At 41.9% G+C, this 24,727-nt stretch overlaps 2 protein-coding genes across 3 annotated transcripts; both read left to right on the forward strand.

Moving 5' to 3' along the window:
- Window positions 1–6,368: 6,368 nt before the first annotated feature.
- LOC110524522 (uncharacterized) lies at window positions 6,369–10,165 on the forward strand. The gene is made up of 4 exons (XM_036937472.2): window positions 6,369–7,109; window positions 7,735–7,893; window positions 8,496–9,457; window positions 9,593–10,165. Exons 3-4 carry the CDS (start codon window positions 8,581–8,583, stop codon window positions 9,817–9,819), a joined length of 1,104 nt encoding a protein of 367 aa, XP_036793367.1. The 5' UTR covers window positions 6,369–7,109; window positions 7,735–7,893; window positions 8,496–8,580; the 3' UTR covers window positions 9,820–10,165.
- Window positions 10,166–14,791: 4,626 nt separating this feature from the next.
- On the forward strand, window positions 14,792–22,893 carry LOC110537514 (large ribosomal subunit protein uL22m). 2 transcript variants are annotated; one of them, XM_021623615.3, is made up of 7 exons: window positions 14,792–15,106; window positions 15,206–15,248; window positions 15,460–15,595; window positions 15,741–15,806; window positions 21,072–21,149; window positions 21,768–21,837; window positions 22,626–22,893. In XM_021623615.3, exons 1-7 carry the CDS (start codon window positions 15,079–15,081, stop codon window positions 22,832–22,834), a joined length of 630 nt encoding a protein of 209 aa, XP_021479290.1. In that variant the 5' UTR covers window positions 14,792–15,078; the 3' UTR covers window positions 22,835–22,893. The 2 variants fall into 2 exon arrangements, with proteins under 2 accessions (XP_021479290.1, XP_021479289.1); XM_021623614.3 differs by having other exon boundaries at window positions 15,015–15,106; window positions 15,430–15,595.
- Window positions 22,894–24,727: the final 1,834 nt, after the last annotated feature.

The raw sequence follows: 24,727 nt of genomic DNA on the forward strand, positions 1-24,727 counted from the left end.
CCGGGACAGTGCGTCTGCCTTAGCGTTCTGGGAACCTGGTATGTAGGACAGAGTGAAAATAAAACGGGTAAAGACCATGGCCCACCTTGCCTGGCGAAGGTTCAGTCTCCTCGCCGCCCGGATGTACTCCAGATTGTGGTGGTCAGTCCAGATGAGAAAAGGGTGTTTAGCCCCCTCAAGCCAATGTCTCCACGCCTTCAGAGCCTTGACAACAGCCATGAGCTCCCAGTCCCCCACATCATAATTTCGCTCCGCCTGAGCTTCTTCGAAAATAAAGCACAGGGGCGGAGCTTTGGTGGCGTGCCCGAGCACTGAGAGAGCACGGCTCCTATCCCAGCCTCGGACGCGTCCACCTCCATTATGAACCCCAAAGAGGGATCCAGATGAGCCAGCACGGGAGCCAAGGTAACCAGAGCCTTCAGGTGACCAGAAGCCCTAGAAACCAATGCACTTCCTTTACCGTGGTGGATGTAGGCCAATTACGCACGGCAGAAATGTGGTCACTCTCCATCTCCATGCCTGAAGTGGAAATTCTGTACCCTAGGAAGGAGACGGACTGTTGGAAGAACAGACATTTCTCAGCCTTGACGTCCTGTATATGCTCAAACAATCGACCAAGCACCTAGCGCACCGGGGACACATACTCGGCGCGTGTAGTGGAGTATATCAGAATGTCGTCGATATACACCACTACACCCTCCCCGTGCAGGTCCCGAGAGGATAATCTCGTCAACATAGGCCTGGAAGACTGATGGAGCATTCATCAACCCATACGGCATGACGAGGTACTCATAGTGCCCTGAGGTGGTACTAAATGCCATCTTCCACTCGTCCCCCTCCCGGATACACACCAGGGTGTAAGCGCTCCTGAGATCCAATTTTGTGAAGAAGCGTGCCCCGTGCATTGACTTCTTACAGATGGCGAGAGCCAAATTGGCATATTCTGAGGGGATGCGCACGGTGGAGACCTGGTCTGGACTTTCCACCGTAGTCGCAACGATGAAACCCCCAACACACCTCCCTGAGCACGCTCGTGACCACCCCTTGAGAGCCCTCTGTTGCAACGAAATAATGGGTCATGACAGACCAACGAGGGTAGGCCTAACCCCATGGGAAACGCAGGAGAATCAATAAGGAAGAGACTGATTCTCTCCCTGTGACCCTCCTGCGTAACCATGCTTAGTGGAGCGGTGGCCTCCCTAATCAGCCCTGACCCTAATGGTCGACTATCTAGGGCGTGCACAGGGAAGGGCATATCCACAGGAACAAGGGGGATCCCTAAACTATGAGCAAATGAACGGTCAATAAAATTCCCAGCTGCGCCTGTATCTACTAGCGCCTTATGCGGGGAAAACTCAGGAAATGTAATAAACACATACATGTGAGCAACTGGGGGCTCTGGGTGAGCCTGGTGCCGACTCACCTGGGGTGACACAATAGTGCCCTGCCTGCTGCCTCGACTCCCTGAGGAACCCCCCCCCCCCCCCCCAGCACCGACCAGCAGTGTGCCCTCTGTGGCCACAGTTGGTGCAGGGAATGGCCTCTCCTCCGGTCGCCCTAAGTGCAGCACCTCCCAGCTCCATGAGCTTCGGAGCAGAGGTGCTGGGGGATGGAACTGACAGGCCCCGATCCGGACATCCTCGTGCAGACTGCACCAGTAGTGATCGATCGCCTCGTCCCCTGCCTCAGGTGGAACAGACGTTCACCCAGTGGTGAAAACTGCCCAAAAGCGGCAGGTGAACTCTGCGTAAACTCCAGGGCTTTGCCTGAGGGACAGGAGACAAGGGCTCTCACGTGCCGAAGGACCCGGGTGTACGGTCGCCAGGTAGTGCTCCAGCTGGAGTAGCAACCCCTGGCATCTGACAGCAGTCCCATCATACTCCCTCGGGAGCGCGAGCCGAATCCCGCTGGGACCGGGTGAAGGATGGGTGGACAGTGGGGCCTGCTGTAGTGGGGCTGGTGGAGGCGCTGGACGACCTCCTCCTCTCTCCCAACGATCTATTGTCTGCAGCACGTGATCCATGGCGGTGCCCAGACGTTGCAATATGGTCGCGTGCTGCTGGACGCGCTCCTCTATCGCCATAAGGAGGGCGTCTGCTCCTGCTGACTCCATTCTCAGGTGAGTAATTCTGTAATGAGGTCTGTGTGTTGCTTGTGTAGAGGAGTCAGGCGCAGGACAGCAGACATGAGTAAAAAAATGTAATTTACTCAAAAATAGATCAAATACAATAAAGCGAGCCCACATAATGGGCCGTATTACACACAAACAATTACTCACAAACAAACATGGGGGAACAGAGGGTTAAATAATGAACAAGTAAATGGGGGATTGAAACCAGGTGTGTAAGACAAAGACAAAATAAATGGAAAATGAAAAATGGATCGGCGATGGCTAGAAGGCCAGTGACGTCGACCGCCTTTTCATAGCTCTTTGTAATGAAAAATTCTTCATGATCAATTCTTTATTTTGTTATTTCTTCAAACAATCAATCTTTATTATCAATAAAAATTGCAATAATGAAGCTGGTCAACGACCACCCATCGGTAATCTTTGAGAGCCCAACGTTACAGAGGAATCATGGGTCTTATATTGCAAACACTAAAATGCTTAGTCGTGGCTGGTTCCACCCTTCCCCGGCAGATCTGGGCATCATCTTGGGTTCATCTTGTGAGTTATGTGAACTGGGTGTTGTTTTACCCACAGGCTTAGTTTCTAAGATTTTAAGATGATTAAAGACAAAGAGGGGTTTGTTCTTCTCCTCCAGGCTATCTCTATCTCGGGTCACACACAGGCCAACTCATTCTAGGTTTTATCACCAAGCCATCACAAATCAGTTGCTAGCTCCAAGTCTCGAGGCCCAACTCAGTCACACTCACACAGATGAGAAAGTACTCATCAAAGCTATTCGATGCATAAACAGTATTTTAGCAGAATCTTGTAATTTTTGTACCATATCTGTCACACACGTCTAAAACAATTATCTGATTACAAAAAAATTCTAGAATGGTTATTTTTTTAAATGACAGGCTAAATTCGAATGTAAAGTCCCATACCGGACGCTTCCGATTAGATAGTATATATGAAATCTGGATTCAGTATGACAATAACTTTTCAAACATATTCACTTCATCTGTGGCCTGCAGAATTCTGGCCCATTGCATTTTCCATGTCTTGTCGGGTTGTTCAGTTTTTTACTTTTTGGGATCGCTAATGAAGAGGTTACAGTGTATTTCAATTATAACCCAATAAACAATATAAACTACAGTGCCTTGCGAAAGTATTCAGCCCCCTTGAACTTTGCGACCTTTTGCCACATTTCAGGCTTCAAACATAAAGATATAAAACTGTATTTTTTTGTGAAGAATCAACAACAAGTGGGACACAATCATGAAGTGGAACGACATTTATTGGATATTTCAAACTTTTTTAACAAAACAAAAAATTAAAAATTGGGCGTGCAAAATTTTTCAGCCCCCTTAAGTTAATACTTTGTAGCGCCACCTTTTGCTGCGATTACAGCTGTAAGTCGCTTGGGGTATGTCTCTATCAGTTTTGCACATCGAGAGACTGACATTTTTTCCCATTCCTCCTTGCAAAACAGCTCGAGCTCAGTGAGGTTGGATGGAGAGCATTTGTGAACAGCAGTTTTCAGTTCTTTCCACAGATTCTCGATTGGATTCAGGTCTGGACTTTGACTTGGCTATTCTAACACCTGGATATGTTTATTTTTGAACCATTCCATTGTAGATTTAGCTTTATGTTTTGGATCATTGTCTTGTTGGAAGACAAATCTCTGTCCCAGTCTCAGGTCTTTTGCAGACTCCATCAGGGTTTCTTCCAGAATGGTCCTGTATTTGGCTCCATCCATCTTCCCATCAATTTTAACCATCTTCCCTGTCCCTGCTGAAGAAAAGCAGGCCCAAACCATGATGCTGCCACCACCATGTTTGACAGTGGGGATGGTGTGTTCAGCTGTGTTGCTTTTACGCCAAACATAACGTTTTGCATTGTTGCCAAAAAGTTCAATTTTGGTTTCATCTGACCAGAGCACCTTCTTCCACATGTTTGGTGTGTCTCCCAGGTGGCTTGTGGCAAACTTTAAACAACACTTTTTATGGATATCTTTAAGAAATGGCTTTTTTCTTGCCACTCTTCCATAAAGGCCAGATTTGTGCAATATACGACTGATTGTTGTCCTATGGACAGAGTCTCCCACCTCAGCTGTAGATCTCTGCAGTTCATCCAGAGTGATCATGGGCCTCTTGGCTGCATCTCTGATCAGTCTTCTCCTTGTATGAGCTGAAAGTTTAGAGGGACGGCCAGGTCTTGATAGATTTGCAGTGGTCTGATACTCCTTCCATTTCAATATTATTGCTTGCACAGTGCTCCTTGGGATGTTTAAAGCTTGGGAAATATTTTTGTATCCAATTCCGGCTTTAAACTTCTTCACAACAGTATCTCGGACCTGCCTGGTGTGTTCCTTGTTCTTCATGATGCTCTCTGCGCTTTTAACGGACCTCTGAGACTATCACAGTGCAGGTGCATTTACACGGAGACTTGATTACACACAGGTGGATTGTATTTATCATCATTAGTCATTTAGGTCAACATTGGATCATTCAGAGATCCTCACTGAACTTCTGGAGAGAGTTTGCTGCACTGAAAGTAAAGGGGCTGAATAATTTTGCACGCCCAATTTTTCAGTTTTTGATTTGTTAAAAAAGTTTGAAATATCCAATAAATGTCGTTCCACTTCATGATTGTGTCCCACTTGTTGTTGATTCTTCACAAAAAAATACAGTTTTATATCTTTATGTTTGAAGCCTGAAATGTGGCAAAAGGTCGCAAAGTTCAAGGGGGCCGAATACTTTCGCAAGGCACTGTACCTGCTGGAGCGCGTGCTACGGGTTGGTGTTGCTATGGTGACCAGTGAGCTGAGATAAGGCGGGGCTTTACCTAGCAAAGACTTATAGATGACCTGGAGCCAGTGGCGTTGGTTACGGATATATAGTGAGGGCCAGCCAACGAGAGCATACAAGTCGCAGTGGTAGGTAGTATATGGGGCTTTGGTGACAAAACAGATGGCACTGTGATAGACTACATCCAGTTTGCTAAGTAGAGTGTTGGGGGCTATTTTGTAAATGACATCGCCGAAGTCAAGGATCGGTAGGATAGTATGTTTTACGAGGGTATGTTTGGCAGCATGAGTGAAGGAGGCCTTGTTGCAAAATAGGAAGCCAATTTTAGATTTAATTTTGGATTGGAGATGCTTAATGTGAGTATGGAAGGAGAGTTTACAGTCTAACCAGACACCTAGGTATTTGTAGTTGTCCACATATTCTAGGTCAGAATCGTCCAGACTAGTGATGCTAGTCAGGCGTGAGGTTGCGGGCAGACATCGGTTGAAGAGCATGCACAGAGTTTTACTAGCATTTAAAAGCAGTTGGAGGCCACGGAAGGAGTGTTGTATTATGGCGTTGAAGCTTGTTTGGAGATTTGTTCGCACAGTGTCCAAAGAAGGGCCATATGTATACAGAATGGTGTCGTCTGCGTAGAGGTGGATTAGAGAATCACCAGCAGCAAGAGCGACATCATATATACAGAGAAAAGAGTCGGCCCGAGAACTGAACTTTGTGGCACCCCCATAGAGACTGCCAGCGTTTCGGACAACAGGCCCTCCGATTTGACACACTGAACTCTATCTGAGAAGTAGTTGGTGAACCAGGCAAGGCAGTCAATTGAGAATCCAATGCTACTGAGTCTGCCGATAAGAATGCGGTGATTGACAGAGTCGAAAGCCTTGGCCATGTCGATGAAGACAGCTGCACAGTACTGTCTTTTATCGATGGCGGTTATGATATTGTTTAGGATCTTGAGTTTGGCTGATGTGCAGTTTCCTGAAGTCCACAATCATCTGCTTTTTTTTGTTGACATTGAGTGAGAGGTTGTTTTCCTGACACCACACTCCGAGTGCCCTCACTTCCTCCCTGTAGGTTGTCTCGTTGTTGTTGGTAGTCAAGCCCACTACTGTTGTGTCATCTGCAAACTTGATGATAGAGTTGGAGGCGTGCATGGCCACGCAGTCGTGGGTGAACAGGGAGTACAGGAGGGGGCTGAGCAAGCATCCTTGTGGGGCCCCAATGTTGAGGGTCAGAGAAGTGGAGATATTGTTTCCTACCTTTACCACCTGGGGGGGGGGGGGGGGGGGGGGGGGGGGCGGCCCGTCAGAAAGTCCAGGACCCAATTGCACAGGGTGGGGTGGAGACCCAGGGCCTCCAGCTTGATGATGAGCTTGGAGGGTAGTATGGTGTTGAATGCTGAGCTTTAGCCAATGAACAGCATTCTTACATAGGTATTAATTTTGTCCAGATGGGATAGGGCAATGTGCGTGGATGGTTCTCGTCACTGGTACATCCTGTTTGAGATTCTGTCTATAAGACGATAGGAGCAAGATGGCGTCATGGTTGGATTTGCCGAAGGGAGCGCGGGGGAAGGCTTTGTATGCATTGCGGAAGTTAGAGCAGCATTGGATGAGGATTTTTCCCAAGTGCGTAGCGCAATCAATATGCTGGTAGATTTTAGGTAGCCTTGTTCTCAAATGTGCTTTGTTAAAATCCCCAGCTATAATAAATGCAGCTTCAGGATATATGGTTTCCAGTTTCCATGTAGTCCAGTGAAGTTCCTTGATGGCCATCTTGGTGTCTGCTTGAGGGGGAATGTACACAGCTGTGACTATAACTGAATCCTACAGACGAAGAACCATATATGTGACATTTAAAAAAAAAAAGAGATATACATGAAAAATCATTATTGGACACCATTTTTCTATAGTGAACCGGTTTCACAAGCTTTCCATGCGCTAATTAACAATAATTTTAAATTTAAAGATAGGCTCTCGTGGAATAACCGTTTATGTGCACCACTCCGAATGGACGAACAAGCGCACAACATTTCTGTTGCTGATGAAAATCGCAGAAATGTGGGAAAGAAACGTAAAACAAAACTAAAAGAATGGAAAGACAGGCAAAGGAAGATCTTACGGGATGCGGGAAAACCCTATACAAATCGTAACGGTCAAGAAAAAACTGGGAAAAGCTGTCCAAAAGAGGTATGTGGAAGAACCGTATATCAAACAATCATGCTAGCTAGCTATATAGTACAGTAACTAACATTAATGTTCTGGGTTGTCTAATTTGTAACTATAGAGAAAACATATTAGCTAAAGTTCGTTGGCTACTAACTCATACATTATCGTTACAAATGTTATTGCTAGATTATAGAAGAAACATAGCTAGCTACTTTTTCTCCGTCCACCGGATGATTCGACATGGCTACAGTAGCTAGCTAGTTACACTGTATCCTGCACGACGTGCAGAAAGGATTGTGGAAAGTTGACTGATGAACGCAAAGTGCATCTGTTCAACAGGTTCTATACTGTCCCATACGAGAAACAACAAGCGTTGATTCTCTCCGGCTTAGAACAGGTTAGAAATAAGACAAAACGCCTATTATTATAATAGCTATATTGAACACTTGCATAGTTTAACTTTGACAGTAATGATACGTACATTAACGTTAACTCTAAAAGTGCTGTGTTACACAATGGTGCAATACAAACTCATTCTGTGTATAGATTGGGAGTGTGTGAAAGATGGAGGTCCTGATCAAGCAATATCCTGAATGTGCTACAGTATATTAAATTCTGAATTCATCATTGTCAATTTTTATTGCAGCATGAGGTGAAACGGAGACGTAAACCTGAGGATACAAAGGACAACAAACGACGGAAACAAACCTTCAAATACCGTGTACAGCAAGCAGGCCAGAGATTGAATGTGTGCAAGGTTACTTTCATGTCTGTGTTCCAGCTAACCAACAGCCGCCGTCTTCAGGCAAGTGAAAATATGAATTAATGTCTATATGAATATCAATTACAAACATATTGTAGTCTCTGTACTAGTTTTTAATAACCTGCTAATTGAAATGTAATTGTTTTGGTCAGGTTATTCTGGAAAAGTTAGCTGAGGTAGGTGAGGTTGCAGGGTCTCCAGATCAGGCTACTGAGGCTAGGTCTCCTTTAGAAGATGGAAGAGGGAAGCATAGCAATAGGTAATGCGCTATGGATTCCAGCCTGGATTATTTCACTGTAGCAGTGCTCTAAACAATCTTCTAAACATTAACATAGAGTATCGAATGGATGAATAGCGAATTCTGAAACAAAAATATAAAAATGTTTATTACTTTTAAACAAAATGATGGTAACTAAGCTGTCCAACTACCACCTGAGCATTGAGGACTGAGTGCCGATTACCTTCCCCCTCCCACCGGACAGCACTGGCCTAATTCTCGCCGCCCTACAGGACCCCCGGCCACAAACGGCAATGGCGTGACCGGGATTTGTACCCCGGTTATAGCGACACAGTTGCACTCTAAGGCAGGTGCCTAGACCATTGAGAGAATACAAGTTTAACAACACCTTGTTGTCTCCTTACAGGCTACATCGGATACATGCTACAGTGAAAGAGGGCATCAAGGAGCACATTCTATCTTTCCCAAGAACCCAGAACCACTACTCACGGATGAAGGGGGATGTACACAGAGAATACCTCAGCCCTGATCTGAATTTGTTGCGAATGTACCGACTCTACAAAGAGAATAATACCACATCATCTGCAAAATTCTGGGTTTATAGGGACATTTTCAAACAGCAGAGTCTCAATTTCGGCCAACCCAGGAGTGACACCTGTGGCAAATGTGACGCATTCTTCACTAAGATGAAGTTACACCATCGAAAAGCCAAAAAGGCCTACACACAGCTTCAAAGTGACACTGAGTGGGCTAAAGCCAATGCTGACTGCCATGTCATTTCTGTGGATCTAAAGGGGGTGATGTACACCCCTAATCTGACCCACTCCAATGTCTACTACCAGCGGCAGCTGTCAAATTTTAACTTTTGCATCCAGGAACTTGGAAAAGAAGATCCTGCATACATGTGTGTTTGGCATGAGGGGATTGCACACCGAGGGTCCATTGAGGTGGCAAGCTGCATAATGAAGTGGGTGAAGACAAAATTCACGCCACTCACCAAACCAGAGGTGTGCAAGTTGATCATATTCAGTGACAGATGCTGTGGGCAGAATAACAACTGGCGGATGCTCAATCTGATGTCGATGCTCGTCTCTATGGGTTACTTTACCCAAGTTGAGCAGAAGTTCATGGTCTCTGGTCATTCTTTTCTTCCTTGTGATCGATCTTTTGCCACCAACGAGAAGAGGCGCAAGGTGTCAGTCCTTCATACACCTGATGATGTTTCAAAGATGATACTTGAAGCACAACCAGCAAAACCATTCAAGGTGATGAGGATGCAATGTGAAGACTTCAGGCACCTCCCAGATTCTGTCCTCAAGCGACCAGCTGGACTACAGATCACCTCAGTGAGGTGGTTAAAAGTCACAGGTATTGCACAGAGAATAGTTTACTAACATCCCATCAACATGCAACATGTTGTTCTAACAATAAAATATCCTAATGCTTGACTGTGAAAGTTGTTATTGATGTCAGGAACTTAAAATGTTTCTGTTCTAATTTCAGTTGAGGATCCTTGGAATCTGTACGCCAAACAGAGCCACAGTCTATTTGAGGGATGGAAGTCGTGGCTGATCTCCAAACCAAAACAAGGAGCTACACCTCAACCTCCCTATTTTGCAAGCCACTACCCTAGAGCATATGAGAGTCCTCTGCCCATCAAAAAAAAACAAGTACCAAGATCTGATGACCATGCTCAACTACTTGCCAGCTGCTGCACACTCTTTTTATGAATCACTGCAGAGTGAATAATTTGTTGTTACACCAAGCTACATAATTAAACGTTTTTCTGTGAGTTTATGATCCCCTGAACCTGTATACTGTAGTATGTTGAATCTGTATACATTTCAGAAGACATGTCACCCCTATTGTAGGAAATTAAATGTATCGTAGGTGTTTTCTATGTGAATCAATTTGTGTATGATTTGAACCAGCACAACATATTGAATTCATTTAATTTTAAGATGTTGTTCCTAGTGTAGAAAATGTTATGTACAATGTGTTCTGTTGATAATTATTTTGTGTGATCATTTGAACCTTTTTTAATCTGAATGAATTAAAAACAAATAAGTCATCACATACAGCATGTGCGTATTCATTTGATCTTGATTCCCTTTTTTTATTCATTACAAAAACACTATCTCTCTGTCACCACATTTAGCATTAACTCTAAGCAGTTAATACTTATTTACTGCTGTCACCTCAGTGCAGAAGGACATTTCTTGCCTTTAGCATGGGTTTAACGCAATTCACAACTTAATTGCTGATCATAGTGTTAAACACAAAGAGAATGGTTTTCTGAACGTTTTGTAATATTGACCTTCGGGACCTGCATAATGGACATGCATATTGGCACATCACATTTATCCCTATTTGATATTTACAAGTTGTGCTTGTTTTGATTGAATTAATTTAATTGTATTCTATTTTGGTAGTTCTATGGTATGTTCACATTGAGGGCTTCATTTTAAATGAGACTAAGATTTCATGACTCAACTTTTAAGAAAAGTCATCATTGCTAAAGTTGATAGACCACCTTTAAATGAACCTTCATACAAATGAATTAACTGCATATTGCATTTAAGTTATTTACATGAAGGGCATATGTACTTGAAAGTACTTAAAAAATCATATCAGGTGTTAAAAAAGGACATCTTACAAGAGTCATGCAAAATGTCACATATACTGTTCTTCCACAAACTGAAATCATCACTGGAGATATTCTGTTCTTCCACATTCTAAAAATTAAAACGGCAATAAAAAAAATATTATTTGAAATATCAAAAAAATATAAATTGTTGTTGGAAGATATGGGTATGGTGAATTATTTCTCAACCATAAAACACCTAATGTGGTACACACAATTAATAATATAAAAATAACTGATTATCTTAAAATGGAAAAATTGTCACATATATGGTTCTTCGTCTGTAGGGTTCAACTGATGAGAATTCTCTTGTTAAGTAAAATATCCGGTATTTGATTGTAAGGAAACATAGGTCGAGTGAGCTTGAGTTCCTGTATGTTGTTATGCTTACACCATGAGTCGTTAGTCATGAAGCATACACCCCTGCCCTTCCTCTTCCCAGAGAGGTGTTTAACTCTGTCGGCGCGATGCATGGAGAAGCCCGGTGGCTGAACCGATTCCGACAACATATCCCGAGAGAGCCATGTTTCCGTGAAACAGAGAATGTTACAATCTCTTATGTCTCCCTGGAATGCAACTATTTCATTAAATGAACTTCCTTATTTACATGACGGTTCATGTGACTTGGTTACCATCAGGTACTAGCCAAGTTGCTTATTCATTCAAGAAATCAAATCTATCGTCATCCGTTTCGAAATACCTAAAAATTATAACCCAAGTTATGACATAGCAAGAGGGTTATCAGACCTTTGTCCCTCTCCATGGAAGCAACAAGTTTTTAAAATTGTTTTTATGGTCAGACCCAGGTAGCAGCCAATGCAGCTGGAGAACATGCTAGCTAAGCTAGCTAATGTACGGATAAAAAAAATTCTGCATACACAACACGCTCAAGAATAACTATGCTACCCCCTAACATGTTCATAAAAACACGTGGTGTAGTTTTAGTATGTTTCTCTGACTCCTTACCTATGAAAATAGTAATGTTAGCAGTACTTGAAACAAGCTAAACTGCCTAGCAGCCATTTCCCCAACTGTTAACAGTTGTTATGGTTAAGGTGTCACGTGACCATTTATCTTGTAAATAAATTGTAAACGAGATTTCAAAACATGTTGTTTTTTTTTTTTTGGGGGGGGGGGGGCAGTTAACTATTTACAAAATGATGTGCACTCACCTCCACACACACCTTATCTCCTCTTTAGGCAGTATGATCCGATATGGCTCTTAGATATGCAATGTTCCGATAACTTTTTTCCTTCCAACAACCAAACAGGAACCACAGGGGAATGTTACGTAAATGTTCTAATTCACCAAAAACACATGTTTTTATCAAATCAAATATCAAATCAAATCAAATGTATTTGTCACATACACATGGTTAGAAAATGTTAATGCGAGTGTAGCGAAATGCTTGTGCTTCTAGTTCCGACAATGCAGTAATAACCAACGAGTAATCTAACCTAACAATTCCAAAACTACTACCTTATACACACAAGTGTAAAGGGATAAAGAATATGTACATAAAGATATGAATGAGTGATGGTACAGAACGGCATAGGCAAGATGCACTAGATGGTATCGAGTACAGCATTTACATATGAGGGGTGAACAGGCAGTGGCTCGGGTGGTTGTTGTCCTTGATGATCTTTATGGCCTTCCTGTGACATCGGGTGGTGTAGGTGTCCTGGAGGGCAGGTAGTTTGCCCCCGGTGATGCGTTGTGCAGACCTCACTACCCTCTGGAGAGCCTTACGGTTGTGAGCAGAGCAGTTGCCGTACCAGGCGGTGATACAGCCAGACAGGATGCTCTCGATTGTGCATCTGTAGAAGTTTGTGAGTGCTTTTGGTGACAAGACAAATTTTTTCAGCTTCCTGAGGTTGAAGAGGCTCTGCTGCGCCTTTTTTGACGATGCTGTCTGTGTGGGTGGACCAATTCAGTTTGTCTGTGATGTGTATGCCGAGGAACTTAAAACTTACTAACCTCTCCACAACTGTCCCATCGATGTGGATAGGGGGGTGCTCCCTCTGCTGTTTCCTGAAGTCCACAATCATCTCCTTTGTTTTGTTGATGTTGAGTGTGAGGTTATTTTCCTGACACCAAACTCTGAGGGCCCTCACCTCCTCCCTGTAGGCCGTCTCGTCGTTGTTGGTAATCAAGCCTACCACTGTAGTGTTGTCCACAAACTTGATGATTGAGTTGGAGGCGTGCATGGCCACGCAGTTGTGTGTGAACAGGGAGTACAGGAGAGGGCTCAGAACGCACCCTTGTGGGGCCCCAGTGTTGAGGATCAGCGGGGTGGAGATGTTGTTACCTACCCTCACCACCTGGGGGCGGCCCGTTTATGAGGTCATTTGAACGTTCTTAGAACAATGTGTTTCTACCTTCCTTCTCCTGCGGGGCAGCAATACCTCACTTACTCATGCTTCAAAACCAGCTGGTGAAGGGAGAGATGTGGATGATGTGTTCATCTGATGCCAAGGATAGACACATCTTCCTTGTCTCTCCTTCCAATAGTTTGGAAAATATACACTAACACTATCAACACCAGGTAAAATTCTCAGGTTTTGACCTCCTGTTGTTTAACTACAGTTTCCCCTTCTTACTTACAGTGGACTCACCAGAGGAGGCTGGTGGGAGGCGCTATAGGAGGATGGGCTCATTGTAATGGCTGGAATGGAATCAAATGTTCATGTTATCCAGCGCGTTGGTGACTATAACTGTAATACTGGCAACAATTTAATTACACTGTTTTTGCCCAACGTTTACTGGCACCGGTCATATTCAATGGGTGTTGAGCGTTTGGAAATTCATTAGTTATTCTGCTCTCTGGCACACTCAGACGAGGGTGCTCTAAAATCGGAATAGATAGCCAGAGTGAATTTACGAACGCGCACTAAGTCTTTCGTTCTAAATCTATGGACTCGATCCAGTCCTTTGATCTAAATGTTCTGTTGCCTTGTTGGCTGGCAACGTTCTTATCCCTTGCTTGCTAGTTAGCCAACTTTGGCTAACACTGTCACGTCGAACAGTACAGCCAAAATAACAGCAACGTAGCTGTTTTTGCATTTGTTTAAGCTGTTTTCTAGTGATTTTTGTGGGGTACATCCATTACAATGAGCTAATGATGTGAAATTTTGTCTGGCATAGAACATTTGCTCTCTCACCAGGCCACTGTTCAGAAAAGATAGCCAACTACACAGCTAACACAATCACTTGAAACTGAAGCTGCATTTCATGTTTTTCTATTGACATTTCTTTGTGTATATCCATAAAATGATCCTGAGTCATGATTTCGACTGGATGAGAAAAGCTGCCAGCCTGTCTGTCTCGTCCCGAACCCTGACACATTCATTACCAGTGGAGATCGAATTTCAGTATTGAAACAATGTTGCAAATGTTGGAGAGACAGACAACAAGGTTATTACAAATCTTTGTTGTTGAAAGCCAAATGCTAGTCTAAAAGAAATGGAAGATAGTGTCTAGATTATTTTTACAGTGTAGATCTAGTATATAAATAGCCTCATATGCTGAGGAAGTGAAGAGAGAAAGATGGGTCCAGGGCTAGGGATCCTAAGAGGCTCCCTGTGAGTAAACCGGGCTAATAGAGTGATAGGAATAACGTGTGCGCCAGTAAGGTTGCTTTCTGAGCGTTCATAGCCATGGTTATCAACTGTACCGCAGAAATGGAACTGAAACAATGGAAAGTAGATGTTGTGGTGGTAGCTACAGAGAAATACTTGGGTGTATGAGATTTTACTGCAGAAGAGATACAAGGTGTGTTAGTGGCAAGGTTTTAATGGGTGTTGGTAGGGCAATTTTGCTTCATTTTCCAGTTCTTTGTCCATTCCCTTTTTTCCTTTTCCAGTCCTTTGTCCCTTCCCTTTTTGTGTCATAAAGTGTAATGAATTCACACTCCAGTACAGTAGGCAGAAACATAGTGCTAAATAAGATACATATATTAATAGGGAGCCCGTTATCGGCCACACACTTCAGTACAGTAGATGACGGTGTATGCACCTTTTAGTTGGTTGCGATCTGCCAATACAAATTTCAAGAAGAAGATAGGCGACGGAGCCCTGAGAAGGAGTACCAACATCTTTGCATTTCCACTAGTTACCTTAGACCAAAAAATTATAAAAACAGAAAATTGCTTTTTAGTTGTAATTTAAAGTTATGGTTAGGCATAAGTTTAGCAGTGTGTTAAGGTTAGGTTTAAAATCAGATTTTAAGAAAATACATTTTAGAAATAGGCGGAGTTTATGAATGTGTGGTTGTGGTAAGTAGCGACGACAGTCTCGCGTGCACTTGCCGTAAAGCAGAACGTGTGGACGACGTCATACATTCAACATGGCGACCTCCGTAACGGTAGGCGGTGGTAAGTTTAATAGTATTTTACTTGAAATGCCAGTGTCTATTTCATTCTCTACCTCTTCTAAAGTATAGAATGAACTAAACATGGGATATGTTTTCATAGGGTTCACACTACTCACGAGTGTTGCTGGGCAGATACGCTCAAGGTAAGGAGAACCAGCACACGAGTTAACAGCGCTGTAATTTCAGTGAAGGACAAATCAAGCAGTGAAGTTATATATGTGCTTACAACTTCCATAATTTTACCTATTACAAGTATTTGCCAGATTTTTTGTATTGCACCTCTTTCTGTCTATAACTTCTCAAACGTTAGCTAGCTAACGTTAGCTTCTTAGCGAAGTTCTCTTCTCTATCCAGGCTATTTGCCTTTGGTAAAACCCAGAAGCTCCCCTGCATCCACACCAGCGCCGCATTAGATGTCAACAAGAACTGGGACAGGAAGAACCTGCAAATGTTCCCACCACAGCAGCCTGATGAAGCACGAAGACCTGCAGTGAGTTCCAACAACCAAGTGATACATACAGTAGTTATGGTTAAATAAAACATGTATTCCGATGGAAATCATTCCATATCTGACCATTTTATTGTTTTCAGTTGTTGCGATATACTAAATACAGACCAATATATTTATTTCACAGGAGGTGCACCACTGCAGGAGGCAAATCAAGTACAGCAAGGACAAGATGTGGTATCTAGCAAATATGGTGAGTGCAAAGGTTTGAATGTAAAAGCAACATGTTGAACACCTTCCAGATAGCTCTAGACAACAGATTTTTACTGCATATTCTTACTCTTTAGATGCTATATTCAAAATCTCATAAATGTACTTTCTTTACTTAATCTTCTTGTCCCTCTTGGAAACATAACGAGTTCACCATGGCTCTCCTCAGAGAGAGCCATGGTTTACTAAGGTCTTGTAAAGTAGAGCATCGGCAGTTTTTTTGTATTTTTTGCCACGCATGCACCAATCAATTTAATTCAATACGCTTGCACACATGCAGGACTTTTATCTTGACATGAGGTGGAGCAGAGAGGATGTAATTTCAGGCATATGCAGCAGACCCACGTTTGAAAAGTCTGTTTAAAGGCCTAATGCAGCCATTTTCTCTATCAAATAATTTATCTAATTTCAGTTGAGGACCTTACTGTAATAGTTTTCCATTAAAATAATCAGAAAGAAACAAAACATTTTGTTGCAAAAAATAATTTCTCAAGCTATGACTGTCTGGGAGTGGTCTGACTGGGGAGGGATATGTAATCTGAAAACAAGCTGTTATTGGAAGAGGGGTTTGGAACTCTTTATTGGGCTATATTAACTTATACTGACTAATGTCACCAGGCAAGCCAAACTCCATCCATCCAAAACATTTGATTTGAAGGTCCTGTTTAGGTTGTATATGCAATTCCTTTTAATGAAGCATCCAATAAAACATTTGCCAAAATGCAATTTGTGCAAAAACACCTAAACGGGCGTACCTGATGTGGTTCCATATGTAACAGAGATCAAAATCTCGACTAAGATCTTTGAAAGAGGGGGAATCTAAAGATGAAACAACTAGGATGTGTTGCTAATATGACTAGGATTGTGCCTTTGGCTTCTGGTCAATTAAAGTTTATTTGAAACAAAGAAATCGAGTGATGGACAGCAATACAGATAATACAAAGAAATGGTGTGCAGGTGTGGTTGGAAGCCACAAAAACCAATACAATACATTATTACAAAAATAAAAAGGTTTTCAAACGGATAACCTCCTAATTATAAATATATACATGAATTGATCAGTAGTCATGAAACAGTCATTTATAAAAACCACTTACATAACTATTCAGATTAGAGGTCGGCCGATTAATTAGGGCCGATTTCAAGTTTTCATAACAATCAGAAATCGGTATTTTTGGGCGCCGATTTCCGATTATAAAGGAAAATATTTTTATTTTTTATACCTTTTATTTAACTAGGCAAGTCTGTTAAGAACACATTCTTATTTTCAATGACTGCCTAGGAACTGTGGGTTAACTGCCTTGTTCTTTCACCTTGTCAGCTCAGGGGTTCCAATCTTGCAACTGCACAGTTAACTAGTCCAACACTCTAACCATTGCACTCCACGAGTAGCCTGCCAGTTATGCGAACGCAGTCGAAGCCAAGGTAAATTGCTAGCTAGCATTAAACTTATCTTATAAAAAACAATCAATCATAATCACTAGTTATAACTACTAATCCAGTTTAGCAGGCAATATTAACCAGGTGAAATTGTGTCATTTCTCTTGCGTTCATTGCATGCAGAGTCAGGGTATATGCAACAGTTTGGGCTGCCTGGCTTATTGCAAACTAATTTGCCAGAATTGTACATAATTATGACATACATTGAAGGTTGTGCAATGTAACAATAATATTTAGACTTGGGGATGCCACCCATTAAATTGAAAAAAAAAAATACAGAACGGTTCCTTCCGTATTACACTGAAATAATAAACGTTTTGTTTTCGAAATGATAGTTTCCGGATTCGATCATATTTCGTATTTCTGTGTGTTATTATGTTAGAATTAAGTCTGATTTGATAGAGCAGTCTGACTGAGCAGCAGGCCCGTAATCATTCATTCAAACAGCACTTTCGTGTGTTTTGCCAGCAGCTCTTCGCAAGCACAGCGCTGTTTATGACTTCAAGCCTATCAGCCTAATGGCTGGTGTAACCAATGTGAAATGGCTACCTAGTTAGCTGGGTGTGCGCTAATACTGTTTCAAACGTCACTCGCTTTTAGATTTGGAGTAGTTATTCCCCTTGCGCTGCAAGGGCCGCCGCTTTTGTGGAGCGATGGGTAACGATGCTTTGAGTGTGGCTGTTGTCGATGTGTTCCTGGTTCGAGCCCAGGTAGGGGAGAGGAGGGGGATGGAAGCTATACTGTTACACTGGCAATACTATAGTGCCTATAAGAACATTCAATAGTCAAAGGTATATGAAATACAAATGGTATAGAGAGAAATAGTCCTATAAATACTAAACCTCTTACCTTGGAATATTGAAGTCTCATGTTAAAAGGAACCACCAACTTTCATATGTTCTCATGTTCTGAGCAAGGAACTTAAACGTTAGCTTTTTTACATGGCACACATTTTTACATGGCACATATTACTTTCTTCTCCAACACTTTGTTTTTGCATTATGTAAACCAAATTGAACTTGTTTCATTATTTATTTGAGGCTAAATTGATTTTATTTATGTTTTATATTAAGGTAAAATAGGTGTTAATTCAGTATTGTTGTAATTGTCATTATTACAAATAAAAAAATTGCCCGATTAATTGGTATCGACCTTTTTGGTCCTCCAATAATCGGTATCGCTATCTGCGTTGAAAAATCATAATCGGTCGACCTGTATTTGAGGATTGTTTTTTTTATTTTTTTTTATCCCATTCTTCTCTGCAGATCCTCTCAAGCTCTGTCAGTTTTTATGGGGAGCGTTGCTGCACAGCTATTTTCAGGTCTCCAGAGATGTTCGATCATGTTCAAGTCCGGGCTCTGGCTGGAACATTCAGAGACTTGTCCCGATACCAATCCTGTGTTGTCTTGGCTGTGTGCATAGGGTCGTTGTTCAGTCTGAGGTCCTGAGCAGGTTTTCATGAATCTCTGTACTTTGCTCCATTCATCTTTCCCTCAAACCTGACTAAAACAGACTGAAAAACATCCCCACAGCATGATGCTGCCACCACCATGCTTCACCGTAAGGATGGTGCCAGGTTTCTTCCAGATGTGATGCTTATTCAGGCTAAAGAGTTCAATCTTGGTTTCATCAGACCAGAGAATGTTGTTTCTCATGGTCGGAGAGTCCTTTAGGTGCCTTTTGGCAAACTCCAAGCAGCTTGTCATGTTCCTTTTACTGAGTGACTTCCATCTATCCACTCTACCATAAAAGGCCTGATTGGTGGAGTGCTTCAGAGATGGTTGTCCTTCTGGAAGGTTCTCCCATCTCCACAAAGAAACTCTGGAGCTCTGTCAGTGGCCATCGGGTTCTTGGTCACCTTCCTGACCAAGGCCCTTCTCCCCTGATTTTGCATTTTCACCCGGCGGCCAGCTCTAGGAAGAGTCTTGTTGGTTCCAAACTTCTTCCATTTAAGAATGATGGAGGCCACAATGTTCTTGGGGACCTTCAATGCTGCAATCAAGTTGTAGAAAGATGATCAATGGAAACAGGATGCACCTGAGCTCAATTTCAAATCTCATAGCAAAAGGTCTGAACACTTAAATAAGGTATTTCTGTTTTTTATTTTTAATACATTTGCAAATGATTCTTACCTTGTTTTCTCTTTGTCATGAAGTATTGTGTATAGATTGAGAACGTTTTATTTGATCCATTTTAGAGTTCGGCTATAACAAAGGGGAAGGGTTCTGAATACTTTCCTCGTTGTGCTATATATGGAGGAAATTACTGAGCATCTCTTATAGCTTGTCTACGGTTCCCTATGCACTTGAATGTCTAATGGGAGTGGCACTTCAATTTTAATTAAAAAAAAGGTAACTCTTTTTAATTGTGGCCATCCCAAGTTTAACACACAATTGCATTTTAGAAATATTGCGCAGTGACTGGTCTTATAAAAGCACATGTTGCACTCCAGCAGCAATGAGCTGAAGCGCTGCAGCAGCTCTAGTGTTGTCTAAGGTGATATTCTGCTCAAAACAGGCTCTGTCTGTATGTTGTGCGTGTGCGATAAATAAAAGACATGCCTAACGTAAATACACATGTGGCAATTTAATTCCACAATTATGCTAATTAAGCTACCGATAAGCATTACGGCCATATGTATTTCCGTGGACTGGTCTTTCCATCAATGAATAAAAAGTGTTAATTTGCAATTGGAATTATTTTTCTTCTACTGGTCAATTTGGCTGGCAACAATTTTATTTATCGGCTTTTCCTTTTTGGGGGGGGGGGGTAAAAGCCTTGAATAATACTTTCCTGTGGATATTTTGACTGAAATTCCCAGTGGTAGGCTCTAAGGTCCAATGCAAAAATGTCAAGTCATTTCAAATAGAATCTTATTCAAGATTCGTGACGCACATGTGGTGGGTTTTTACGCTACGATGTTGTCCAAGAGGGATAGCATCGTCGTATACACAGCTATGGCCTTCCCTGCTTTCACTTTCCTAGTGGGTTGTCCAGTGCCTTCCTTGTGCCTGTCCCATAGATTGGTTGTCATAAAACAATATAATGTAAGGCTGACCTTTTAAGTATGCTATTTTGTTAAATGCAGTCAAAAACACAATTTTTCCTGTGTTTTTATATATATTTCCACACTGAGGTTGGCGTAATACTGTGAAAGTGAATGCGCTTTTTGAAAAGACTGCCTGAAATTTCAGCCTGTTTTGATGGGATGGAGTTTTGGCCTGCCTGGTGATCTCATGGTAAATTAGTTAATAGACCAATAAGAAATAGTTTCAAACCTCTCTGCCAATAACGGCTAGTTTTCCGTTTCCCCTCCCAACTCAGACAGTCCTACCAAAATTGTTGCTTGAGAAATTGCTCTTTGCTAAGAATTTATTTTAGTACCATTTTAATTTAAAACGATTATGGTAAGGTACTTAATTGTTAGTAAGATGATTTGGTATTGAGATAAAAACAGGTGCATTGAACAGTTTTTAAAATGATAAAGTATTATGCCAAAGGTGCATAAAGATGTCAATTTAGATATGACATTGTTTTAGCACTATCAGAGTTTAAACTATAGCGTGCAACATGGTTCAATGCACCAGTAAATCAGCAGAATCTACTCTTTCGTTTTTCAAATCGGCAGTGTCTTGGAGGTAAAATTGGGATCATGTATACTGTGCTGACGATAATACAAAAAGAGTAATGGAGAGCAATGTACAATAAGGCAAACTTGGCCAACAAGGCATTTGTGTTAAGTGCATGGGGCCTGACATTTTTATGCGTCCGCTATTGGTTGACTTCCTCTTCTGTATTCTTCCAACAGATCAGAGGAATGACTATTGATGAGGCCATTGCACAGCTTGAGTTCAATGACAAAAAGGGGGCAAATATCATGAAAGAGGTATGTTTTAATCCATGTGACTTTCTACAGCATGCTTTAGCTAGTTTTGGAAAACAATGCAACATTTAGGCTTGTGATGCAACAAGCTCTCACAGACTCAAATTAGAATTAGACATCCATTCATGTTTCTCAAATTCCGAAGTGTTGAAGGTTAAGTTTAGGCATTTGATGCCTAGTCTTAAAACAAGAATATCAAAAACAACTTTTTATCACTGGATTTGAACATGCAACCTTTTGAACCAGGGGCAGATGCTTACCTTTTGAACCAGGGGCAGATGCTTACCTTTTGAACCAGGGGCAGATGCTTACCTTTTGAACCAGGGGCAGATGCTTGCGCCCATCTGCCATCCCCGTCAATAACGCCCTAGCAAAACCGAAACCTACGTGAAGGTAACAGCGCTCACTGTTGCCCCTAGTGGCCGTGTTTCCACATCATCTCCCGTTGTCCTCGGACATGGATGGACGTCAAATACTGATTTGTATCACGGGTGACCTGTCTGTGTGATGTGCTCATGTCCAGTAGTTCTATAGTTAGCTGACAAAATACACTCGTATGACACGTCAGTGTTTTGGCCCCTGTCTTGCTTTCATGATGTGATACGTTGTTGTATTTCTAAGGTTCTCTTGGAAGCCCAGGAGATGGCAGTCAGGAATCACAATGTGGAATACAAGTCCAATTTATATGTTGGTAAGTGTCAACTGTCGTACATCTTCTTGAAATCTTACACATCAAATTGTATTCGTCTCACACACAGTTCACAGCAAGTATAAAAGGTGCAGCAAAATGCTTGTGTGCTAGCTCCCTTAATGCAGTACGTTAATGAAGAGTCAGGTAAAAAATAAGTAATAGAGGTAGTATGCATAGTAATAATACTGTTTTTACAAATATGTGGGCAGTGTCTCGGTCACATAGTAGAATAAATGGTATATAATAGAACAGCAGTGTTGACTGAGTGTTTGTGTGTGGGATGTGTGGATACTAGTCAGTGCAGATAGTCTCTAATACACAACTTCATACACATAACATCTTGTGAGAATCCTCTCACAATAAAATGTATGGCAGAAATTGCCCATGCGTGCCCTAAATAGCGTGATTGAATTCCTGAATGTAAATTGTTAACAAGGTTAGAAAAAAGTGATGGTGATCATAAAAGGGTGTATGCTGCATTCTAATCACGTCCTGACTGTTTTCAAATGGAAGAAGCAATGGAAATTTATTGAAAAATCACAATAGGGATGTAATTTTAGATGCCTGAAAATACATACTTTTCTTCACTTCAGAGGCTGGGTATGATTTATGCAAATGTAATTCAGAGGTTATTATAGATAAACAAATGGAAACAGAAATATCTTTATGCTGATGTGTTTGACATTCAAATGCAATTCCAGAATGAGAAATTTGTCATTGTGTTCTATATGTCTGTCACACACACACACTCTTTCACGCACTCTTTATCCCCTTCTCCCTCACTTCAGCGGAATCATTCTCCAACAAGGGGAAGTACCTGAAACGTATCCGTTACCATGGCAGAGGAATGTTTGGGATCATGGATAAAGTGCACTGCCACTACTTTGTCAAGCTGGTGGAGGGGCTTCCACCGAAGGCAGAACAGAAGACTGGCTTCGACCAGGCCAAGAAGTACGTTGAACAGCTCAAGAGTCGCACCATTATCCACGCACTCTAGGGAAACTATTACTGTTTGTGATTTGATATGTAATAATAAATCATATATGTGGGATTGTTTTTACGATTCTGGCTTTTCTCATTTTGGATTGATAAGTAGTATGTTTTTGTTGTGAGATTGTCTGCTTTTGATCGCACCCAGCAGTTAATTGTTTACATTAACACTTTAGTCAAAGCATAAGCTCTTAGAGGCTGTATGTAGCCTAGTGGTTAGAGCGTTGGGCCAGTAGCCTAAAAGTTGCTAGTTTCAAACCCCGAGCCGACAAGATGAAAAATCTGTCGATATGCAACAAAAACAACACAAATAATTTTTCCAACAATTGTTGACAGACAGATTATTTCACTGTATGAATTCCAGTGGGTCAGAAGTTTACATACACTAAGTTGACTGTGCCTTTAAACAGCTTGGAAAATTCCAGAAAATGACATGGCTTTAGAAGCTTCTGATGACATTTGAGTCAATTGGAGGTGTACCTGTTGATGTATTTCAAGGCCTACCTTCAAACTCAGTCCCTCTTTGCTTGACTTAATGGGAAAATCAAACGAAATCAGCCAGAACTCAGAAAATAAATTGTAGATCGCCACAAGTCTGGTTCATCCTTGGGCGTAATTTTCAGACACCTGAAGGTACCACGTTCATCTGTACAAACCATAATACGCAAGTATAAACACCATGTGACCACACCGCTCATGAAGGAGACGCGTTCTGTCTCCTAGAGATGAACGTACTTTGGTGCGAAAAGTGAAAATCAATCCCAGAACAACAGCAAAGGACCTTGTGAAGATGCTGGAGGAAACTGGTACAAAAGTATCTATAGCCACAGTAAAACGAGTCCTATATCGACAACCTTAAAGGCCGCTCCGGAAGGATGAAGCCACTGCTCCAAAACCGCCATAAAAAACCCTGACTACTGTTTGCAACTGCACATGGGGACAAAGATCATACTTTTTGGAGAAATGTCCTCTGGTCTGATGATTTGGCCATAATGACCATTGTTATGTTTGGAGGAAAAAAGGGGATGCTTGCAAGCCGAAGAACACCATCCCAACCGTGAAGCACGGGGATGGCAACATCATGTTGTGGGGGTGCTTTGCTGCAGGAGGGACTGGTGCACTTCACAAAATAGATGGCATCATGACGCAGGAACATTATGTGGATATATTGAAGCAACATCTCAAGACATCAGTCAGGAAGTTTAAGCCTGGTCACAAATTAGTCTTCCAAATGGACAATGACACCAAACATACTTCCAAAGTTGTGGTAAAATGGCGTAAGGACAACAAAGTCAAGGTATAGGAGTGGCCATCATAAAGCCCTGACCTCAATCCTATAGAACATTTGTGGGAAGAATTGAAAAGCGTGTGCGAGCAAGGAGGCCTAGAAACCTGATTCAGTTACACCAGCTCTGTCAGAAGGAATGAGAAAAAATTCACCAACTTATTTTGGGAGGCTTGTGGAAGGCTACCTGAAACGTTTGACCCAAGTTAAACAATTGAAAGGCAATGCTACCAAATACTATGTGTACGTAAACTTCTGACCCACTGGGAATATAATGAAATAAATAAAAGCTTAAATAAACCATTCTCTCTACTATTATTCTGACATTTCACATTCTTAAAATAAAGTGGTGATCCTAACTGACCTAAGACAGGGAATCTTCACTAGGATTGAATGTCAGGAATTGTGAAAAATTGAGTTTAATTGTATTTGGTGTATGTAAACTTCTGACTTCAACTGTGTGTGTGTGTGTGTATATATATATATATATACTGCTCAAAAAAATAAAGGGAACACTTAAACAACACAATGTAACTCCAAGTCAATCACACTTCTGTGAAATCAAACTGTCCACTTAGGAAGCAACACTGATTGACAAAGTTCACATGCTGTTGT

The sequence above is a fragment of the Oncorhynchus mykiss genome, chromosome 12, assembly GCF_057628025.1.
Source record: "Oncorhynchus mykiss isolate SJ-2025 chromosome 12, ASM5762802v1, whole genome shotgun sequence".
Taxonomy (NCBI): Eukaryota; Metazoa; Chordata; class Actinopteri; order Salmoniformes; family Salmonidae; genus Oncorhynchus; species Oncorhynchus mykiss.